Source organism: Glycine max, chromosome 1 (genome assembly GCF_000004515.6).
Source record: "Glycine max cultivar Williams 82 chromosome 1, Glycine_max_v4.0, whole genome shotgun sequence".
NCBI classification, from domain to species: Eukaryota; Viridiplantae; Streptophyta; class Magnoliopsida; order Fabales; family Fabaceae; genus Glycine; species Glycine max.
Window position 1 is genome coordinate 4,817,098 of NC_016088.4, and position 23,491 is coordinate 4,840,588.

At 29.8% G+C, this 23,491-nt stretch overlaps 2 protein-coding genes and 3 non-coding genes across 5 annotated transcripts; 1 reads left to right on the top strand and 4 right to left on the bottom strand.

Moving 5' to 3' along the window:
- Positions 1-2,143: 2,143 nt before the first annotated feature.
- On the bottom strand, positions 2,144-3,848 carry LOC100809242 (heme-binding protein 2). Its single transcript, XM_003517897.5, has 2 exons — positions 3,324-3,848; positions 2,144-2,795 (listed from the first exon to the last, which is right to left on the bottom strand). Exons 1-2 carry the CDS (start codon positions 3,587-3,589, stop codon positions 2,357-2,359), a joined length of 705 nt encoding a protein of 234 aa, XP_003517945.1. The 5' UTR covers positions 3,590-3,848; the 3' UTR covers positions 2,144-2,356.
- Positions 3,849-6,919: 3,071 nt separating this feature from the next.
- On the bottom strand, positions 6,920-7,045 carry MIR395J (microRNA MIR395j). Its single transcript, NR_126746.1, has one exon. It is a non-coding gene; the product is annotated as a microRNA MIR395j (primary transcript).
- Positions 7,046-9,389: 2,344 nt separating this feature from the next.
- Positions 9,390-9,515, bottom strand: MIR395K (microRNA MIR395k). The gene has a single exon (NR_126747.1). It is a non-coding gene; the product is annotated as a microRNA MIR395k (primary transcript).
- A 5,080-nt stretch (positions 9,516-14,595) lies between these two features.
- Positions 14,596-14,705, top strand: MIR395A (microRNA MIR395a). The gene has a single exon (NR_048858.1). It is a non-coding gene; the product is annotated as a microRNA MIR395a (primary transcript).
- Positions 14,706-18,878: 4,173 nt separating this feature from the next.
- LOC100809778 (probable serine/threonine-protein kinase PBL3) lies at positions 18,879-22,811 on the bottom strand. Its single transcript, XM_003517898.5, has 6 exons — positions 22,487-22,811; positions 21,282-21,604; positions 21,022-21,157; positions 20,635-20,771; positions 20,422-20,545; positions 18,879-19,752 (listed from the first exon to the last, which is right to left on the bottom strand). Exons 1-6 carry the CDS (start codon positions 22,548-22,550, stop codon positions 19,301-19,303), a joined length of 1,236 nt encoding a protein of 411 aa, XP_003517946.2. The 5' UTR covers positions 22,551-22,811; the 3' UTR covers positions 18,879-19,300.
- Between the last annotated feature and the right edge of the window lie 680 nt (positions 22,812-23,491).

A 23,491-nucleotide genomic window follows, 5' to 3' on the forward strand; every position in this document is an offset into this window, starting at 1 on the left:
GTGGAGGGAAAATATAAAGCGGAGGGATCAATTTTGAAAGAATAAGGATAGTTATCATCAATGCTAATGTATTTATCTTTATATATCTTAAAGAGAAATGTTAATAACATACTTTGTAACATACCTTTTATAAAACATCTTTTATTGGTTGAAATTTCGTGGATGTAAGTGAATCCACGGCTTATTTGCCACATGCCAGGGTTCTTTTGCAACGGGTTTCTGATATATCTTCCACTTATGTCCTCAATCCTCATATGACTTTCATCTGTAGGAAATGGTGGAAGTAACCACAGTTTTTTTTAGGTATAACATTTATATACTAGTAATTTTTGTTAGAATAGTATTTTATATTCACTATCAGATTTAACAATTTTCTGCCAGTTTCACGAGAGATTTGATGGTTAGGAGTAGAAGTGTTTAAAATTGAATCAAATTCATCATAAACGGTCAAATTAATCCAAAAATCACAAGATCCAAGAATCTAAAAAATCACATATTTTTCATGGTTTGGTTCAGTTGTTGAATCTTATTATAAAAAATCAAATCGAACTGAATAAACCACACATTATAATTATAATATTTTTATTGTGGTAATTAATAATAAGTATTAAATAATTTTTTTTATTTGCTTTATAAGCGAGATGCATATTTTAATTTCATAGGTTAAAAATAATATATTAATATTGTTAAAAAAATAATATTAAATATCAAGTGAAACATAAATTACTATTACGTTACAAAAAAGAATTGATAATATCATTTTATGTTAATGTTAAATAGAAGTGAAAATAATAGTGTTTAACTGAAATATGTTAAACAAAATTTAATAAAAAAATATTTTAAAAATAATATAGCATAATAATTATATAAGTTTAGTTGATAGATTTTAAATTATGATAATAAAATAAGCAAATGTCAAACTGATCCAAATCACAAAAATTTGATTTGATTTAGTTTGAATTTAATATTATATTTAAATCAATCCAAACAAAATCGCATGACTTTTTGTTTAAAAATCACACCAAACCACACCGTGAATACCTTAGTTTGGAGTATAAATTCCAACTTTCTGGTCCTCGGTTAGAAACTAGCATAGAGATGGATAGAGTTATGCAAGAACATCAAAAAAAAAAAAAAAAAGATTTAACAATTTTCTTGAACTATATATTTTCTCTGGGTTTTAAATTTTCAGAGTATGCTCCATCAACAGGTTCAGCCCGTGCATATTAGTTAGGTGATGTTAGAAGGACTGAAGGAGTGTATATCTTATTCAACAAGAGGTAGAAATTTCATTGGTATCAAGTTTATATTTTTGTTTTCCTTTGTCGTCTCAAAGCATAGGTACTTAATGTGATAATCATCATGATTTCTTTAGCAACATTTATAAGTTACAAAATAGTTATATTTGTAGGCAATTTACAACATTGCTGACATTATATTAGAGAGCTTACATAAATTACACATATTTTAGTCTTTTGTGGCTCTGTTTGAATCATGGATTTTATTGTCATTTTATGTCAATATGCTTCTATTGATTCCATCTAGATGACTTTCTCATAAAAGTTATTTATTGTATAGCATGAAAGTAGAGGGATATATAGTCAAGACATAACATTGCAGCAGATAATTTGTTGTCCTAGAGAGCATTTCTCTGATACCAGACAAGAAATTAGATCTAACTTCAATGACCCTCTAATGGTTATCTTAGATGAAGCATCAACAGAAAGGTCCTGTCCCAAACAGAAAGTTTTTTAGACGCTGCATCAAGTGATTGTTCACTTTTGACAAGCTCGGATGAGGTATCTTTCACAACTGAGAGTACTAGGGACTCCTTCAGTACTATAGATTATGGTGATTAGGGCAATATGGATCCAATTTCATCTATCTTCAGTTACTCACCAAAAAATTCCATAAACTCTCTGCTACTGAAGTTTTCAAATAGTAGCCACTTACCAGGTTCTTTCCTTTCCTGAGAAGGGTTATAAATATTAAATTCTTTCATGTTTAACCATTCTATTGAAAGAATGCATAAGCCATTCTTGAATTGAACCACCACCTAATGATGACTGTGGCATGTATGTATATTATCAAATTCGTTCTTTCAAACAAAGAATAAAAAAAGTATATATGTACCACATGCTCATTTCAACAACCATATCAATTCATAATGAAAAGTTTTCAAGAGTAAAATTACCTCTGAACTATATAGCTACAATGAACCAAAAAGCAAGTCAAACAGAAAACAGTGTTTTAGCTAAATGCAAAACACTTTATTCATCCATTCATGATGTCCTTGTCCTAACACCTCAGTGCTGCAGCACTCTGCATATTGCTTTCATGTTGAAAGCTTACTTTGTCACACGGTTTGTGGTTCATTTTCAATATCAAACAAGAACCATATCTCATTGACCCTATTGTCATATTCAAAAGGGGCATTGTACTGTGCAACGGTGTAAACAGAAGCATGGCCAGCTCTCTTCTGGCTTTTCTCAACTGCATCAGCCCACTTGGTTCCAGCAATACTAGCCTTCAAGGCTGCAGCTTCCTCCCCAACACTAGAATCTTTGACAAATCCACCAAACTGTCTAACTGCTGCGAATACAGTCTTCCATCTTTGAACATGAAGGCCCTTCGCAGGAGGCGGGTTTGCTTGGTTCTCTTTTGGCACATAGAAGCTCACAACAAATGAGGACTCACAGAAGGGTCCATCACTGGGTAATACTTCACTGATCACAGGCGCTGTCATCTCAATTTTCTGCTTGTAGTTATTCTTACCTTGAATATAATCAAATAGCCTGAGCAAAACACAAAGGTTACTCAAATATAATTAAACTCCTTGGATGGCACTATCCTCTGTCCTATGCACTTACTCTTACTGAAAACTTTTCCCAGTTTACACAAACTTATGATAAAAAAAATTGTAATTTAGTTCGAGATATATAAATTAGCTTAGGCTAAAATATGTTTTTGGTCTCCCTAAAATATAAGAAATCTAGAATTGATCTCTCCAATATATTTTTTTATCCCATTTTAGTTTCTCTAAAATTTTAACATGTTATTGTTTATTCAGTATGTTAACTCTGTTAGCTAATTTGCTTATAGGGTTGAACACAAATTCTGTGTCTGAGGCGTTTGTACAACAATTTTAAAAACAAATTTGTTGGTAGTGCATGTTAAAATACTGGATGAACAATAACATATTAAAAAATTTATAATGGCTAAAATGGGAAATTTTTTTGAAAAGGGACCAATTTCGAATTTCACATATTTTAGATAGACCAAAAAATACTTTACCCATGAGCATAACAGAGAGATAAGATTACCTCCTGAAGCCGGTTCTTGTGGCTTCAACCAGAGAAATGTCTAGAATGGGGCTGTTCGAAATCCAAACGGGTGAATTATAGCGACGGATTTCGTAGCCGTTGCCAAAGTGAATGACATCATAGCTGGGACACTCTATGCGCTTGCATGTTGGGGGAATTGCCCCTACATTCTGAAGGGTATCTGATGAACTCACACCCAGCAATAGTGAAACTGAGAGAAGGCTTAAAAGCAGTGAGAGCTTGCATGTGATGATGGTAGCAGCCATGGCGCGAGGAAGTTGCACAATGCAAAAGATAAAATGTGAATTTCTATGGCTACAGAGAAAGTGAGTTTAATGTCCACACATTAGAAGCTACACAAGTCAATTTTTTCTTTTTTTGTTTTCTCCTTTCACGATAAAGAAATATCTTGAAAGTCTTATATCATGGATTAGGTTAAACTCTCATAAAGAATAATATCGAAATAAATTATATAAATTGAGAGCAATTTTCATCTTATTAATTGATTTTATAGACTTGAATTAAGCATGAAAAATCCCCTTTCTTTTAAATGCATTTTTAGGAGACCGAGCGTGTGCCACATGTGCATATGTTGGATTTTAAAATAAAAATTAAAATAATTTTTTATGTTTATAAAATATATAAAATTTATTTTTAATTTTAATAAAACAATATTATTTTTTATCCTCACAAATTAATTAAATTTATAATGTATGACTTTAGCTTGAAATTTGATTTGGACTAATCAAAATCTGATGAGACTTTACCATCTCTTCCACCTTGGAAGACTTTCTTAAATCGTTAGATCGATTTGTTTTAAAATGAATGGTTAATATTCTTTCAATTCTTTGATTTATTTTTTCTCAATTTTTTCTTTTTCCTTTTAACATTGTTGCCAGTACAATTGCATCTCCAAAGTCGGTTTTGCTCATTGTGATCGGATCCAGGCCATCGTCGAGGACCACCGTTGATCAAGGGGAAACATGCGGTCGTAGTTGTAGACGTCGGCGACGAACAAGGAGAGCTTCTTCACGCGAAAGATGACGAAGAAACGAGTGGCAATTTCTTTGGGTTGTTGGGATTTAGGTTTGGACAGTGGGTGAGTAGTGTGGTTTGGATTGAATCTCCAGATTTGATTTGAAAATGGATTTGCAGATCTGGAGAAGAAAGAGACAAACAGTTATCGGATGCTGGCTGGTGGTTGTTATGGTGTTTGGTGATTGAGGTGGTGGTTTTCATGGTTGCGCGGTGGTCCGATGGTGACTGTAATTTTTTTTCCTTGAATTTGCGACGGTGTTTAATTCCCACAAATTGTGTTCCAATTTTTTAAAAATTTATTTTGTAATTTATAACAGTTTTTAACTCCTAAAAATTATATCTTTAAGATTTAAATTTAAAAAAATGTTAAATCAAATTCAAATTGGGATGAATTCAATTATAGGAAAAGTTTCCATGTTCATATTAGTTTTTTTGAGGTGAATTTACTTAAGGTAATTTTTGTTTCCTCTCAAAATACAAATATATATGTAATGGAATTAACTCCTTTTTTCATTGTTGTTATGTTTAATTAAACTCATTAAGTTCTATGTTAATAAATTTATGCATGAAAGTTTAAACTCCTTTCATGATTTAATTCTTAAGTTATGGTCTAATGGTTAGGTTCACTTTTTAGTTATTATCTAAAGGGTTTATAACTATATAAATGATGGTCAAACGCTTTGTATAGATAAGATTAATAGAACAGAAATCAAGAGGAAGAAGCCAAAAGAATAAAAAAGATAGTTTCAATTAAGAATCAACAGTTTTCAAGGGTTAAACCCCCAATCCTTGAAAAAAGAAATTACTCATTCATATATAGTCATAAAATTAAAATAGCCAAATAATAAAAAAGAAACATAACAAACCGGAAAAGAGTTGAAGAAAAAGATAATTCTTCACTCTCCCTCTAGGTCATATGCTAATGAAGATTAGAATGCTTAATCCTAGGTAGAAAACTCTATTTAAAAACAATGGGCCAAGAAGATTTGGGCCCAAAATACATTCAAAATGCAAAAAGATAAGATAATTGCATTTGGTATTAACCTTTGCTGGCAAGGAGGATTGGGGATGAGTTAGTGGAGGTCTCGCCCATGATTAAATGTCACAGCCATGACCTTTGTCAGGTGTTCCGATTTTTCTTTTCTTCCGTTCTTCAAATATCTCTATGCTTCTAACTTCAATCCTTGAAGTCAGCGTGCTTCTTTCTCCTAGATTTGATGTTTCAAAATCATGAGATAGCCCTGAAAAAAAGAAAATACCACAAACATAATTGGTTGCAAAAACAATTGAAAATAATGAAAATGTAAGATTATTGAGTCCTGGATGCCAAAATATGCAATTGCTATACATAAATGGTATGTACCATTTATTAACTATCTTACCCTTTGACAAACGTTAATTATTTTAGGTCAATGTAAATCAGATCTCATGTTTATGTATGACAAAGACACTACCACTTCATAAAGTTGACAATTTCTCATTCAACATGATCCTCTATTCAAAAACATGACACATGACGAAACCATTTAACAAACATGATTCCAAGGGGAACCCTTGGATTCATCTAACACTACTTACCCATCAAGACATAAGGTGTAAAAGCTCATCATCAACAACTTCACACAAGAATATGGATGTATGGCAACTAAGGTTATCAAACTCGAGAGTTTACGCAGACTCGTGAGAGTTCCATAGACTTGACTCGTAGACTCGTAAAAGTCTACTTCATATAAAAATAATAACAAAATATCTATAAATAACATACTAATTAAACATTTCAACAATATAATAAAGCAAAACAGTAAATCATAAAGTTCAAAATATTTAAATAACAAAGTCTAGTAATAATACATCACTACTAGACAATAACTTATAGAGGTTATAGTAGTGGTAGATCATTATCATCGAGGGTTTGATGTTATTAGAGAACAAAGGTTTGATATTATTAAAGGTGAGAATTCTGTATTTGAGAATAATACGCTAAATGAAGGTATGTTGAATGTTAAACAGATAACAATAAAAAATAACTTACATTTTGGTCTAATTGTTTTTCATTTGCTAACTCGTTGACTCGAGAGTTTATCGAGTTTACTTAGAGTTTACCCAAAGTCTATTAAAAAAAATTTACTCAAGAGTCAACTCACAGACAACAAGTAGATTCGTAAACTTGTAAGAATTAACGAGTTAACTTAAGAGTTTGATAACCATAATGACAACAACAATGTACATACATTATCAACTTTAAATTATTATTTCCAACTTTACATATTAAACTTTGGCACAATGTACATACATTGTGCCAAAGTTTAACGACCTCAAAATCCAACTGAACATGATGCCTAGCCCAGGCTCCATGGACAAGGTAAGTTAGCTCAAGAAATTTTCAAAAAGCTTTGATAGAAATGGAGCCAAATTAGAAAGGAGAATGTAGAGAGAGGAATTGAAGGTATTGGCAATACTACTACATGTGTGGTTTTCGTGGACAAGGTATTTAATTGCGTGCTTCCCTAAAGTACGTGTGTAGTTTGGGAATGAAATGAATTAGGATTTGCAGTGTTAGTTTGAACCCAAGAGTTCCCCCAAACACTTCATTGAATAAGGCTTATAATGGGTACCAGTTTACATTGGCTACCCCCCTCACTAACATGAAGCGTTCAGAGGAACTCCAAGGGACAGCCAACAGAAAACTCTTGAAGCTATACATGCTTCTGAACTACTTTGTCTTGGATAGACAAAGACACAGCAACTGTTCTATATTTATGGGGGAGATTTTCATGTTCATTGCTCAAAATAAATGCGAATTTTATGTGGACATAGAGAATTCTACGCAATGAAGGTACTTTCTATCTCTGAACCTGGTCAGGATGTTTGCCAAGGGGAGTTGGTGATTGAGTGGGCTCGTTGCTGCTAAAGTGATTCCAAAGCTAACATAATAAGATCCTTGCCCTTCCAGTCACTTTCATAGTCTTGACTCTTGAACTTCAAAACTAGCTAGGGCAAACATAAGAGTTTTTCTTTGTTCACCATGTCAAACATGAGAGTAATAATAAGAGGTAATTTTATGTCTTTTTGAAAAAGGGATCAATTAGAGTGAATCGACCCCTAGTAAATCAACTGACTTTCCCAAACTCATTATCATGCAGAGGTTTCATGTTATTTGATTCTTTTGCTGCAGCAAAGAAGAGGCCTGGAGGATGTACTGCATTGCTGTTTTTAGTCTTTTTCTTTGGTGTAATTTAGCTATATTTAGGTACTTCAAACGTGTAACAGTAGTTCATTGATGTATTTGAGTTGAGGTATCCCTTGTACGGACTCCAAATTTCATCAACATATATAACTTTGTCTAATAATAAAAATAAAAAAAATAAAAACTAGAACAAATAAAGTAAAGACCCCCACCTACTAAAGGAGTATAGGACCAATACAGCAACTTAAAACCCCACATAATAAAGCCTTGCATCATTGATGCCTTTACAAAAAAAATGATCCACCAGCAACAATGTTTCAGCTAGCTGAGAGAAAAAACAGTATCCAAAGCTGCATGCTAGCTTCCTCCTCCAAGACATGTTGCAGAACTTGTGCTCAGATTGTTCCCCCTGCAAATTTAAAAGAAAATCACGCACTGAATGTCCACTGTAGAAGACCAGCTTAAGAATCAATCATATATATATAGGTTAGTCCTCCAAATAAATGAATAATCATCTCTTTATGCACTCTAAATATGTTAGATCGCACCTATCACAGATTAAGTAACCATTGCCACACTTCAATATTGCTAGTGATCATGACCAATCTCTTCCCACTAACACAGGAGAGGAGAACTCAAACATAAAATCTAGACTTTGTAGATAATAGGATAGTTCCCAAACTTTAAAACACTAATTAAACTAATAATTAAGAACACGTCCAACATGGAATAAGTTCAAGAAATAAAATAAAAACAAATACATGCAACCTGAATATATTAAGTTTGTAGTAGTGCTTGACTCTATTAAATATAAATTTTTTAGATAATATGGTACCTCTCAATCATAACAAATTAACAATAAATTAACTAATCCATCCAGTGCTTAACATTTCAACTTATCGTCCCAGTGTGCAAATTTTGTTCCTATAGTCCACCTTTGCATGGTACAAGGTATAGAAAGATAATAAACTTAAATAAATGAGTTCCAAATTTGATAATATGTTTCACATATTTTTCCTTTTGAGATTTTTGTTTGCAAGCTGGGTATCATCATGACAAAACATATTCATGGACTTTGTGAAGCATGTCAATGCAATGAACATCAGAGCTGCAATGCTGCTTATACTGAATTATTTATAATAGGGTGAAGTTTTAAGATTGAATCGGAGGTTAAAGGAAGGAGAGAAGAAAAAGATTGTGAGTTCAAGTCCTTCTCACTAACAAAAATTAAAATATTAACAACTTACATTTGCAGATAATTATAATAGAGTATTTTTTTTTTTTCCTTTTGCGTATTAGAACGGCAGTTTATCCATAATTAGAGTGCAACTTCCTTCAGGATTAGTCCCCACTAAATAAGACATAAAATAAATTTTAAGAAAAATCATTAAATGAGAGTTATACATTAGATTTTTTTATCAATATATGTGATTTTTTTTGCTTTATAAAAATTAATAATGATATTTTTTGCTGATGGACTTTAAAGTTTAAACTTAAGTTATTTTATCCTTTTGCTTACCCTGACTTTCATTTCACAAGATGACTATAAGACGAGTTCCAAGAAGTTACCTTGGGAGTTGGTAATGCTAAATAGGGTGTTTCAAGTTTTGATAGAGTTGAAGCAGACATGTAAATAAGTAATGCCAAAAATTTCTCCACCGATTTTCTTTGTTGATTTTGTAAATACAATTCATGGAGGAATTTAGTTTAAACTTTGCAAATTCTGATGAAAGCAAAAACCCTGAAGTTGAACACGGAAAGGCTCCTTTTGATGAGTATTCAAAGTACAAAAAACCATGTTGGAAATGAAATGATTTTTATTTACTATTGATATGCAGTGTTAGTTGAATCCCGGAGTTCCCCCAAACACTTCATTGAAGAAGGACTATCTTTACTAATGAAAGATTTTTTTACTAGGTAGCCTCTCATATGAAGCGTTCAGAGGAACTCCAAGAGTCAGCCAACAAATAATCTCTTGGACATATATATGTTTCTGTAACTTCTTGTCTATCTTGGCTGAACAAATATATGCACAACAAGTGCTCTATATATAGTAGAGATATTATGCTCAGAGAACAAATAAAGTTGAAAAATTATATGGTCATCATGCAGAATAATCTAAAGTTTATTTCTAGTTTCTACCATTGATCCTAGTCAGGATGTTCGCCAAGAAGAACTGGGGACTAACAAAAAGAAAGACTCTTACTGCAACAACAACACATACAATGGGAACATGCATAAATAATGTAAAATAACTTAAAAAAATAAATTACTCAAAAATTAAATAGAATATAAAAGACAATGCAAAAATTTAAAGAGTTTGGGATTTGAGAAGAAAATTAGGGAGAAAGAAATATGCAAAATGGAAAGCAATAAATCGAATTTAAAGACAATTGCCAAGAATGTAAGAGATTTAAATTGAGGAGTGAGAACATACACGTTACTCAGAGAACCAATTCCTTGTCAATAAGCGTGTTTCATGCTACAAATATAATGTTTCAACCAAAGAATTGAAAAAAAAATACTATTTGATTCCCTATTTGTAGATTTTTTTTTTGCTTAACATGTATACAACTGATTAGAATCATTGAATACCTGCAATGCCACAAGCTGTCTCCATCCATACTTTCTCGATAACCGTTTGAAACCACCTGTCACAACGTACACTTCTCCCACATGCAACTTGGTTTGAAATCTGATGTGTTCGAACATTTTACTCTTCTTGATTTTCAATTTAAAGAGTGTCTTCAAGAATTTTAACAATTAGTGGTTTTCTTCCACTTGACCATAGACATCTGAACCCCAAATTTGTTTTTGAAAATCATTTCGAATGAGTTTGTGGACGTTATGATCCTCTATAATCATTTCTCCCGTAAATTTAAAGTCCAGTAATATAAATTCACATACTATGCCTAGAAAAATCTCTATATTCCATAACATATTTGGAAGGAGTTTACAAAAATTCTTAAAATTAATTTTGAATGATTTTGACATTAGTATCTCCAATGAAGGCAGCTGGGCTCAACAGTACCAGTCTTGGAGACTTCTTATTTTTAACATGACAAGACTATTTTAACATGACAAGATATATAATCTCTATTTTAACATGATCGAATTTCAGTTTAATGATGCACCATATTTTAAAAATTATATTATTATTATTATTATTATTATTATTATTATTATTATTATTATTATTTTAACATTATAATTTTTATTTTTATAAATTCAGACTTAAAATAATAATAATAATAATAATAATAATAATAATAATAAATTATTCTTATAAATTTATAGCATAAATTATTAAATATTACGTAGAATAAATATAAAATAGTAGTATAATGTATGCGATAATAGTATAACTGTTATAATTTTTAATAATGTTGTATTTTTAATTCAATAAAAAAATTAACATATGAAAACTAACATGTAATAATATTAAAAAAACTAGTAACACCTATCAATAATATTTCTTATAGATAAATAATATGTATAACAATTAAATTATAAGATATAAAATTTTGATTGCATAATAATCTTTTGTAGATAACTTTAAAATATAGATAGTTATGAAATTAAAATTAAATAACAATAAAAACTATGATAATCATCGTAATGTATGAAAAGTAACATGTAATAATCATGTCAATAATATTCCTTAGAGATAAATAATACTTATAACAGGATAAATAATCTTTTTAATCCTTAAATTTTTTTAAATTTATGTTTTTAGTCCCTAAATTTTTTCTTATATTAGTTGTCCTAAACTTTTTTTTCATCGTTATTATTAATTTCTAAAATCTTTTTCCTTCTTTACTTTTAATCCTTTTAAAGGACTAAAAGTAAGAACACAAAAAGGTTAAAAGACTAAAAGTAAGGATAATAAAAAAAAAAGTTAAAAGACTAAGAACAGATAAAAAAAAAGTTCATCAACTAAAAATAAAAATTATAAAAAGTTTAAAGACTAAAAATAGTAAACTCTAAATTGTAAGATGTAAAATTTGAATCACATAATAATCTTTTTAGATAAATATAATTTTTGAAGAAATTATAGACTAATAACTTTAAAATATAAAAGGTAATGAAATCAAAATTAAATAATAATAATAATAATAATAAACATAATCAAAATAATAATAATACTAATAATAATAATGATAATAATAATAATAATAGACAAATTTCATTGCATGTTTAATTTAAGTAGGGTTAAAAATACAAAACTTCAACAATATCTCATAATTAAAACTAATGCTTTAAAATGATTAGAATATCATTTGAAAATAAAATTTTAATTTTACGATAAAAATAAAAAAAATTAAGTACATTTAAACATAATATTCACAACAACAAAAATAAATACTCAAATTTAAATATTATATATATATATATATATATATATATATATATATATATATATATTAGTTTATACATTTCATATAGATATTACATTATTATTACTTGAAGAAAGAACAAATAAAAATAAATTTTAATAGACTTAATGTTTAAAAAAAATATTCTCAATTAAAAATATAATTAATCATCATTCTCAATTTTAACATAATTATATTTAATATTCTACTAAATATGTTTAAAATGAATTTTACTAATTTATATATTTTTATATAAATACTAAATAAAAATATAAAAATTAAATAATTTAATCAAATATATGCATCGCACTAGTTTAAAATCTAGTGTTATGTAATTTATGATGATTTTAGTACAATTTATTCTATATTCTTGCATCTATCTATATTTATCAAATTATTTCTTAAAAGTAATATATGAAATTTTTTTAAACAAATTCCTTTAAAAATAAAATAAATATAAAATTACAAAATTATTATTTTTTCAATTACATATGAAAATAAATTTTCACTGGTTATGTCTACCATATACACAATGAAAACTTGTTTTCATTGTATAATTAAGTGTCTATACACAACATAAACAAATTTTTGTTTTGTGGTAAGGGTGCAAAAAAATACTAGACAACGTAAACTTATTTTAATTGTTTATAAGCAATTAATTATATGATAGAAACATATTTTTGTTGTATATTTCACCTATATACACACAAAATCATGTTTTCATTATAAGAGGCATTTTCATTAACATGCATAATATCAATAGGGGTGTTTATGGGCCAAGTTTGATTAAATCTATTGTCCAGCCTGATCAAAATGTTATGAGTTTGATTGGATCAGGTTTGTGCAATTTTTATTTTTTATTTTTTTTTGCAAATCCAACCCAACTCAATCTGATCGTAAAAGGATTAGGTTACTTGGATCTAAATATTTTAAAAAAAAATCTTTTTTAAAAAATATTTAGAAAAATAATTTGTTTTTATCTAAAATTTTGTAAGCATATAATGACTAAATACACTCAAAAGGATCAAATTATGAAAATATTTTACTAATATAATTAATAATTTCAATGTTAATTTAATATTTTTATTTTAGATAAAAATAAAGTATGATATTAGCATACAAAAACATAAACAAAATCAAGACAAAAATAAAAACAACAACTTAAAAAAGGAAAAAAAAATCATGGGTGGTTTAATTTAAAAATTTAATAAACTATGTGAGTTAAAACTTATTAAGTATTTTGTATTATATAATAAACTAAATTATATGATATGGGTTGGATTGAGTTAAAAAAAAATAGAACTCGTTACCTAATCCGTTCATGATCGAGTTTTAATTGGATTGAATTGAGCTCGATCCAAGCACTTTAAAAACTCAATCCAATATAATTAGATCGAATTGAATCATGAGTGGACCCAAATGGTGAATACCCCTAAATACCAACTCTTTTGGGGGTTAAAATAGCAATGAGAGGTGCCAACAACAACTCCATAAGAAATTTGAGCTTTCAAAGATCACCCAAAATTCCAGTCAGAAAAAGATCATCCGAAAGCCCAATTCAGACCACAATTCAGCAAAACTACAACACCCAATTTGACAAAGCAATAAAATTGTATTAAAAGAATAAAAAAATGAGTTTAATGTTTATGCAATAACATAAAAAAATTTTACACTATTATCCAGTGATAAATCATCATTTGAATTACTTTAAAATAATTCTTTTAAAAATTAACAAATTTATCATGCATGATGAATTGTGATTAGATTACTGTATAAAATTTTTTTACACTGTACATAACTTTTTTCTCATAAAAAATAGTCTAACATATATAATGAGAGCTCAAATAACGTGGATTTTAATTTCTTTTTTTAGATATGCATGTATGAGCTTTATTACCAATTGTTATTACTAATTATGGGATCTGCCTCGGTTGTTCAGGGATGTATGTCTGAATTAATGTAAACTCCTAATATCTGAGTTCATTTCATACGAGAAAAAATTACATGCTATTGTTGAATCTGGTCACAATTGTGGGAAAGATGGCAAGAGAATAACATTGAAAGTGCATGGCTAATGGTCATGGTATCTTCTTAGCTTTTCTAATTCTTTGCTGACCCATCCACTTCGACCACCTAGTACTCCAATCGTTTCATGATAGAATCAAATGTTGTCGGGCTCATTAGTTAATTATCTTAAACTCACTCCTCTACGCACAGGTACTAATATTAAGAGCATTTTATTTACGGCTCATATTTTATCAAATTCAGGTGGCGAGGAACCGTGGTATATAGTTGAATTAATCGTACACCAATCTTCAACTTGCCCTTGTATCACAATGACATCTTACCTATGATACCACCACATTATTTGCATCCAAGATGCCAGATTCCAGAAATGTAAATTGATGATTGATACATATATGATTCAACCATAAATATTAACAAAAAATAAAAATAAAAGGAAAAGTGAGACTGTGCTTGAAAAAATTATTCCCTCTTGGTTGCTGTCTAGGTTCAGTGCATGATTTAATTTATGCTTGTTGATATTTCTAGGGCAGAAACATCGTTGGTGTGACATGAGAATACAACTATAAATATAACAACATAACAAACGTTTCCATACCAAGAAACCAAAGAGATTTTGAAGCAAATGACAAGGCATGTATACTATTCAGGTTTTCCCTAGAGTTCCCCTGAACGCTTCATTAAAGGGCTTTATTATCATATAGTCCCAAGTTAGTCCATACTGAAGTGTTTGGGGGAACTCCCGGTGATACTTGAAACCCAGAGAAAAGTTTGGTGAGGAACATAAAATTGTTCTTATCCTATGAAAGTGGTTAGTACTCAGTAATGATATTTAGTTTACTTTGATTATTTTCCTGAATTTTGGCCTTCGATGTATGGTTATTTAATTACTTGTTTATTTTCAAAACGTTTTCCCAGTGTTAGTTATATGGTATTTGATGACAAATATGTGATTTGTGATCAGACACAGGGTTATATACCTGTTATACGCTCAAATGATCATAGCTATGACAGTACTATATTTTCCTATGCTTTTCAGAAAATGGAGATCTATGGCTTATTTAATTTTGATTCTAAAGTCTTGTTTATAATATTATATTTTGGACAGATGATTTGTAAGCTACAACACAACTTTGGAAGGCATTTATGAATGTTGATGATGATGATATTCAGGCGCGGCCAAATCGCTATGTAAGCATATTTCTTACTTTTAAAAAGTATAGCAAAATAAAATATTTACTCCTCATAAGGGAAAAAAAAACTTAAATGAAAGTTACACATCAGATATTTTATATATAAAAAACTAATTAAATAATTAATTCATCAAGATAAAAAAATTAGGTTAGTGAATTTTAATTAATAAATAAATTTTAATTTTATTCCAAAAATAATCTTTTTTTCAGGGTTATAGACCACAAATATCATCCAATTCATTGGATGAAAGATTAATCTCTTTCGTCATGTGTGACTGTCATCAGTCAAAAAAAATTTACACAAGAAGAAAATTAAACATAAGTTATCTCACTAAATATATATTATTTTTCCACGTTTAAATATAATGATACTTTATATTATTACGTCAATTCTTTGAATTTCAAAAATAATCATATAATTAAATAGTTTAACTGAGTAGTGATCATAAAGATACTACACATAATTTAAGAATTTTTTTTTACCAAATATGACATATACAGTTATTAGGCCAATATATGCATTCATTAGTTACATGGGTATTAAATTGATGTTTCATTAATAGATTCTAAAATACATTAAAAGTGTAAAAAAAAATTAGCAATTGATACGTATGAAGGAGGGTCCATATTGCTTACCGTCAGGACTAAAAAATATCCCAAATTAAAAGTGTAAGAGATTGTAAGGAGTACTATATATTTAGCCAACAACAATATTAGGAATAAATATTTTTTTTCCTTAAAAAATATATAGTTTCCCCCATTTTTTATGATTATATATATATAAAAGTACTATCTTATTAATCTAATTTGTTGATTTTTTATCATATTAATCTTAATTAAAATAATAATTTTTATTATTTAATATTATAAATGGTAGAATATGTCATATTTATTTGGAAAAAAAGTTGTCACGACCTTAAATATTTCTTAAAACATAATGATTGGCTGAATATTTATGAAGTTTATTTATTTTGAAATTATATATATATATATATATATATGGGGGCAATGTTAACAATTCTATTAAATTTTTTCTTTAAAAGAACAATTTTATTCACTTATGCCTCAACAAAAAAAACATTAAAATCAATAAAATTTACATAAGAAATCCATAATATCTCAAAAATATTTAATTGAGTTTATTATTGCTTAACAAAGATAAGTTCAACAAAATCATTATGATAAGTCAACCGATAATAATTGTACATCCAAAATAGTTTGACAGAAAAATAGTTTGAAATTATTATTGATTATCATACACTTTCAGAATAGTTATTCTAAAAGTATATAGGTAATATGGAAAACCTATTCTAAAATATTTATTCTAGGATGTGAAAATCATATTTTAGAATAACTATTCTAGAATACTTATACACTTCCATTAGTCATTCCATAATAAAGGGGGTAATATAGAAAAATTGGTAGTGCAGGAAGTTATTCCTCAGTTTCATGCTAAATAAAGCAATGGCCCAAAACATTATAGCCCAAAAAAAGAACTGATATGCATCACCATATTTTTGTCTGTTTGGGCCACGGACCTTAAACTTGGATCGTTACGTATGTGTTATGTGACAACAATCCCATTTTCGTTGCCGATCATAGCATGGAAGCTTTTGATCATTAAATGGTTGTAGCTTTTTAAATTAGGTTAATTGAGTTTTTAGATCTTAAACTTTTTAAAATTTTATTTTTAGTTTTTAAACAAAAATTTATCTAATCAATGTCCCTCAACTTTGTTATCCTTTAAGGCTTTTTAGTTCTTGAATAAAAGTTTGATCAATCAAAATTCCTAAGGCTCTGTTTGGGTGGTTGTCAATTTACCGTTTTCAATTTTAAAATATATTTTTGAAATGAAAACGAGTTCAGCAAAAAATGGACTGAGTTGGTTTTCTACATCTTTTTAAAACAGTTTTTACCCCATTTGAGAAACAATAAAAACAATCTCTAAACTTTTTTTAAAAAAAACATTTATAAATCCCTGAAATCTTATTACATAATTAAAAATAATAGGTTGAAGCTTTTGTTCGGGAACTAAAAATTAATTCTTTAAAAAGCTTAGGGACCTTAATCAGTAAAAACCTTAAAAAATAATGTTAAGAGACTTTGGCAAATCAAATTTTAAAATAGTTTAAAAACTAAAAACATAATTAACCCTTTTAAATTTTGTGGAATGCTAGTATTATAGTACTTTCTAAAACATTACTTTTTAGCCTATTTTATTATTGGTTAAAATTTATTACTAATAAAACTTACAAAACCATGAGGGAGATTGATTAAAAAAAATAGTAAAGCCAATAAAATTTGATGATTTTCAACAAAATTTTAGTGAATAACAAACCGTGTTTAAAAGAACGTAATATGTTACTAATTTTTTTATGACTTTAAATATTGTTACAAGAGTAAATAATGCATACACTTTTATTAAATACAAACCGATGTGCATAATAAGTTTATTAAAGTGACTTTTTTATTAATTATCTTAAAAGTTATAATATTAGAAAAAAAATTATACAGTTATTCAATCACAACTCATTATGTATAATAAGTTTATTAATTTTTAAAATAATTATTTTAAAGTAACTCAAATGATAATTTATGATTGAATAATAGTGTAAAATTATTTTATACATAGACATTAAACTCATGTATTATTATATTAGTTAATTGTGTAAATAATTTACACTAATATGAAAATTAAACTCCTATTAAATGTATCTTCACTTTTCAAGTGACAAGCTGATCTAAAAAATAAATTCAAGAGACAAAAATGATATCCGAATCAATAAAAATTAAACTCCTATTATCATTTTCAAGGGGAAAAATGTTGCCCCAATCAATTTCAAACTTCGATCAGTATTTCTACTAGTAATTAATAAATATTTTTTATCAAAAATCACAGTAAAATTATATTGAAAAGGTGTGCTTTTAATTTCTTAATCAAGACACTTAATTGTTACTAGTAATTTTGTTTTCAAAATGACTTGTAAAACAATGAAAATTTTATGAAAAGAAACACGAGTACATCAAATGCAACTATGCAAGTGAAGTTCATGCTATGGTGATGCGCCCTCAGAATGAAACTCCTTACACCCTCATGCATCTAATCTGCGCCACACTCTTATATTATGTGTGTAATGAATTCAGTTAGTTAGTCGTCCATTTAGCTAGAAGCTGTTGTAAGTCTAATCAGTTAATTGAATAAGCTATTCCTTTTAGCCTTTACTTCACGTGATGTGTGTATAAACTATCTCCATGTATATCAAATTGAATTAACTCATTCAATCAATACACCCTCTATAAAGTTCATGCATTTTACATTTGCTACTAGTTATGTCATGTCACATTTATTGTATATCTGGTCTCAGTGCTTCTCAGGATCTAAGCAAATTTAGAGCATAATTCGGGATTTGCATGGTGGCAGTAACAACTCTCCCATCACAAGTTTCTTCCGCACACAAAAGTCAAATCCAACAACACCTTTACCTTTTTAGATCAAGAGGCAACAATATGTTAGACATGTTTAAAGTCAAAATCTTACAGTATTATTAACTAATAATATCGTCAAAATAAATATACATAAAAAAGAATAACTCTCACTCTGTAAATTAATTTTTAAAATTAAATTAAAATTGTTAGACTTATTATATCATCTTTTATTTATCATTATCGGATCAAATTACTCACAAATGTTTAATTTAGCAAATTTTACACTCAAGATGTTCAGTCCTTAAAGTAGTAAAAAGAAAGAATTTAAAATCTCACATTAACTATTAACTAGTGATATGATAAAAATAATATATACAAGAATAGAACAACTTACAAGTACATAACAACCCTCTCCATGTTTTGGAATTGTTTTAGGCCAAAAACCCAAATTATGAGGCACCCATAATAGAAGGGAAGCAATGTGTCTGGTTGTTATTATCAACAAGACATTCTACGTGGGGAAAAAGGAAATATACATGCAGAATACTGATGCAATAACTTGCATAGCATTTGGATAAATGTGGTGTTAACTATTCTACCGTGCATGACCCAAAATTGCATTCAAGTACCCAAAATTGCATTCAAGTACACATGCCTCAACGCACGCGGTCCAAAACACAACCTGATAAATTTAAGGAATTTACATGCATGCAGATGCTCTATGTTCACAGCTTAGTGAACACGAGGCGATTGCCGGTGAGCTGGGAGAGGGGACGCAGTAGGAGTTAGATTTAACGGTGACCGGTTTCGTGCAGGAGACTTTCTCACAGGAGTCTGAACTCTATGGTGTTCTGAATGGGAGTTTCTGCCTGCAGTTTTGGGGGCCTCTATCTGTTCCAGAGTTGCTAAAACCTCTGTCATTGGAGGCCTTGCCTTGGCCTCACTGTTAAGGCATTGTAGAGCAAGTGTGGCAGCCGTGAAGGCCCCCTTTTGTGGGTACTGGCCCTCCAACTTGGTATCCATAATCCGGAACAGTCTTCGTTTATCGCTCAAATATGGTTTTGCCCAGTCCACCAGATTCTGCTCCATGCCGGTTATGGTTTTATCAACAGCGCGTCTTCCGGATAGAAGTTCAAGCAACACAACTCCAAAGCTGTAGACATCACTTTTGGCCGTCAAACGACCTGGAAATCAATCAGGGATTTAGTGTAATGTTTTAACCTATAATGAGATGTGAAATGAGTCTTCTTCTCATTTATCCTATGAAGAGAGATGCTAACAACACACCTTTACCTGACTATCTCTTTTCAACACAATTATTGGGTAAAATTCCATACAGGCCCCAAGTTATTTAGTGATGTTATCATGAAATTTTGCTCAATAATGCGAGAGAATTTAAAATAGAGGGTAAGAGTGTGCGTTATTAGCATTCCTCATCCTATGAAATACTCCCTCAGTTCCAAAATGACTGATGGTTAGGAGACAATTTTACTAAAATATTCTTGTTCTCTCTCTTAATTTCAATAAATGTATTATTAAGTCTTTCAAGACAACATTATTTATTACAGGGTAAATTTGAAATAGATGTTTGAATATTTCATTGAAAAGTGAGAAGATCAATCAATGTAGAATTTTTTTCAAAGGCTTAAACATCAATCATTTTGGGACAGAGGGAGTAGTACAACATAAAAAACATGATGATCCTAAAAAGTTGAGGCACAAAATGCCTGGTTTGAAACGAAAATGAGGACTAAAACTCATAAGGAAAATCATGAAAACCCAGACACCAGTTATCAGTATGATGAGCCGAAATTAAACCACCAACTCATGATTTAGGTGAAGCTAAAGCCTACCAGTTGCAACATATTCAGGTGCTGCATATCCTTGAGTACCCATTACTTGAGTGGACACATGAGTTCTATCGCCAGTAGGACCCGCCTTAGCTAAACCAAAGTCAGAAAGTTTCGAATTAAACTCCTGCAATCCCCTTACAAGATAAGTAAGCAGTTCACTCAGAAAGAAAAATAAAGAACTTATAACAATGCTTATATTCTCATTGTTCTTACAGCATCCAGCAGGATGTTAGAAGCTTTAAAATCACGGTATATGACTTGTGATTTGGCGTTATGAAGAAAGGAGAGTCCTCTGGCAGCACCAATAGCCACTTTCATCCTCACCGACCAAGACAGCGGTTGTGGTCCTCCTGTCAAATAAAATGAACCCATAAATTTTGAATGCAATAAACAAATGAAACTCAGATATCCTTGGTCATCAATACACTGAAATTAGAATTTTGAAACATCTTAGTTAAGAAAAAATATCATTATTCAAGGAAGCATTAATCTTCTCTGTTGATTTCCTTCTTCTGAGTTTCTTTGGTGACCAAATGATCAAGGCAATAGCTGAATAGACCCAAATTATGAATGAATGGCATAATGGTTATGGTAACTTACTTCTAAATAGATGGTTCTCTAAGCTCCCTTTAGGCATAAACTCATACACCAATAGCCGGTTCTCTCCCTCCAAGCAGTACCCGATTAATTTAACCAGATTAGGATGGTACAGTTGTCCAAGGTAGTTAACCTCAGTCTGAAAATAGATTAAGATTTCATTACCATACAAATTATGAGAATGAGAACAAAAACATGTACTTTTTTTCTTTTTCTTTTGGAGCAGGGGAAGCCCCTTATGGGCTTGGAAAGCAAACACTTACCAACCACTCCTTGTGACCTTGAAAACCTTCAGGTTTCAGCCTCTTCACAGCAACAACCATTCCTGATCCGGGTTTTGAAGCCGTAAATGTGTGTTCATCAATCCATCCCTTGTAGACATATCCAAATCCCCCTTCACCGAGAAGACTATCGGGCCGAAAATTTCGGGTGGCATTCTTTAGCTCATTGAATGTGAAGGGCTTAAGATTGGGAGAAGACAAGATTTCACCCTCAGACCTTGGTGTGGGAAGACTTGAGGCATTGCTTTTTTCACTGTATGATGGAATAGATAAACTGGAAGGAGTAGTTTTTGAGATTCCTGATGCTGAAAGACAAGGGAGACAAACAAGGTTAATCCATAGTGCCTACAGAGACAAAAGCAAGAGCCAAAAAAACAAAACAAAAAAGCTTTCAAATTTAACCATCAACAATACTAGGACCCATTTCTGAACAAGAAATTCATACTTTGTGCATCACAACACAACAGCAATTTTCTTTAGTTATAACTCAATTTCATGATTTCAACCCCCAATCCACATAATCACAGAAAAACAAAGCCAAATCTTCCACTTTAATTATTTTATGAACTCCAAACTCTCCCACTTAAAATTTAAATTGTTTATAACTCAATTAAAAGTTTGCCTCACCATTTTGATGTAACGCTTATTTTTAACATAAAAAAATAAACACAAAATTATAAAACTTCAGATATAAAGATGGGAACGAACTGAGCTCCTTATTTCATACGATTCCAAGACAACTTACTTATAAAAAGCAATCAAACTTCAATTCTCAAAACAATCCATATTCTAAAAATTGAAGGAGGACAAATAGACTAAAATAAAAAAACCCATGATCATAAAATTACTAGATGATATTTTGAAGCATCTAAACCCTTGTAGTAATATTTCAAGCTGAAATGTACAAACACTAAAAATTAACAGCAACAAAAAAAAAAAAAACACAACACCCCCTCCCCCCCCCCCCCCAAAAAAAAAAAAATACATATATTATACTACTTTGAGAAAACTGTCAAATTATATCCAACCCTGTGACCAAGAGATAAAAAAATTTACATTTTTACAACATTATGTCATCATCAACCCATAACTCTGAAACCCAGTTCCCATAAGGCCATAACAATCACAAGCCTTGAAAAAAGAAGAAGAAGAAGAAGAAAGAGGGTAATGATCTAATTAAGACCAACCAGAAGTGGATTTGGAGCTCTGAGCTGCATCAACCTTGGCAGAAGAATCTAGGCAGTTACCCATTAGGCCCTGCCACAATTCTCAACCCAAAGCACAACACTTTTCAAAATATTACTACGAGTGAAGGAGAAAAAAAAAAACAATTTTGGTGGTTTCAATTTCAAAGGAAGTGATGAGTGGAATAAGAAGTTGGGTAGGGTAGTTGAGGAAGAAAGCTTGTGTCTTTGTGATGAGAAGGAAGAAAGAAAGAAGGTGAGGGTTTAATGCGGGGTTGCAACATAACATGGAGATGAAAAGAATCACACTTTGTGTTTGAATTCGCCTCTTCTATGCTTTGAAGACTCTCACACACACTGAGATAGGAACCGCGTCATACGTGGCCACGTGTGAACGAAAAGCTCGTCGTCAAATTTGATTTATCTTTTCGGAATTTCCTAGAATGCCCTCATTCTTGTCGTTTTCATTGTTTTTTCTTTTTTTATTAACATAAAAAATATGAAACAATTATGTGGTCATTGACAAAATGGTTGACTTTTATGTTGTTTTGTTGTCAATCTGGAAAAAAATTACTACTAGAATTTCTGATAGCCAATAGTTGCTGCGGTCGCAGAAATAAATAGTGAAAGTAATTGACTAATAATTGTGTTAAATAAATACAACCTGCTAATATATTTGTTAGATAATTAAGTGCTTTGATTTGCATTCATTTAAGGAAAAGAAATACTTTCTTCTATAGGCAAATGCTGATATTAAACCGTTGGTCAACGAATTAAGAAAAAAATTATTAAAATACGTAAAATTATATTATTCATGATTTTTTATATTTTATTATTATTTTATAATAAATATTTTTTCTTTTAATTTCTTAATTGTTATTCTAAAAACACTGATTAATAAAATCATTTATATATAATGATGATTTTTATCATTAGTGTATGAATCAATTAATACAAATCATTTTAGATTAACCAATATTCTTGAATTTAAGTTTTAAATATGTATAT

Coding starts and splice junctions, on each gene's coding strand:
- LOC100809778 (XM_003517898.5), bottom strand. CDS start 22,550: ATGGGTAACTGCCTAGATTCTTCTGCCAAGGTTGATGCAGCTCAGAGC. Junction 21,158..21,281: donor AAGGTCACAAGGAGTGGTTG/GTAAGTGTTTGC, acceptor ATCTATTTTCAG/ACTGAGGTTAACTACCTTGG. Junction 19,753..20,421: donor ACCTGAATATGTTGCAACTG/GTAGGCTTTAGC, acceptor ATTGATTTCCAG/GTCGTTTGACGGCCAAAAGT.
- LOC100809242 (XM_003517897.5), bottom strand. CDS start 3,589: ATGGCTGCTACCATCATCACATGCAAGCTCTCACTGCTTTTAAGCCTT. Junction 2,796..3,323: donor ACAAGAACCGGCTTCAGGAG/GTAATCTTATCT, acceptor TGTTTTGCTCAG/GCTATTTGATTATATTCAAG.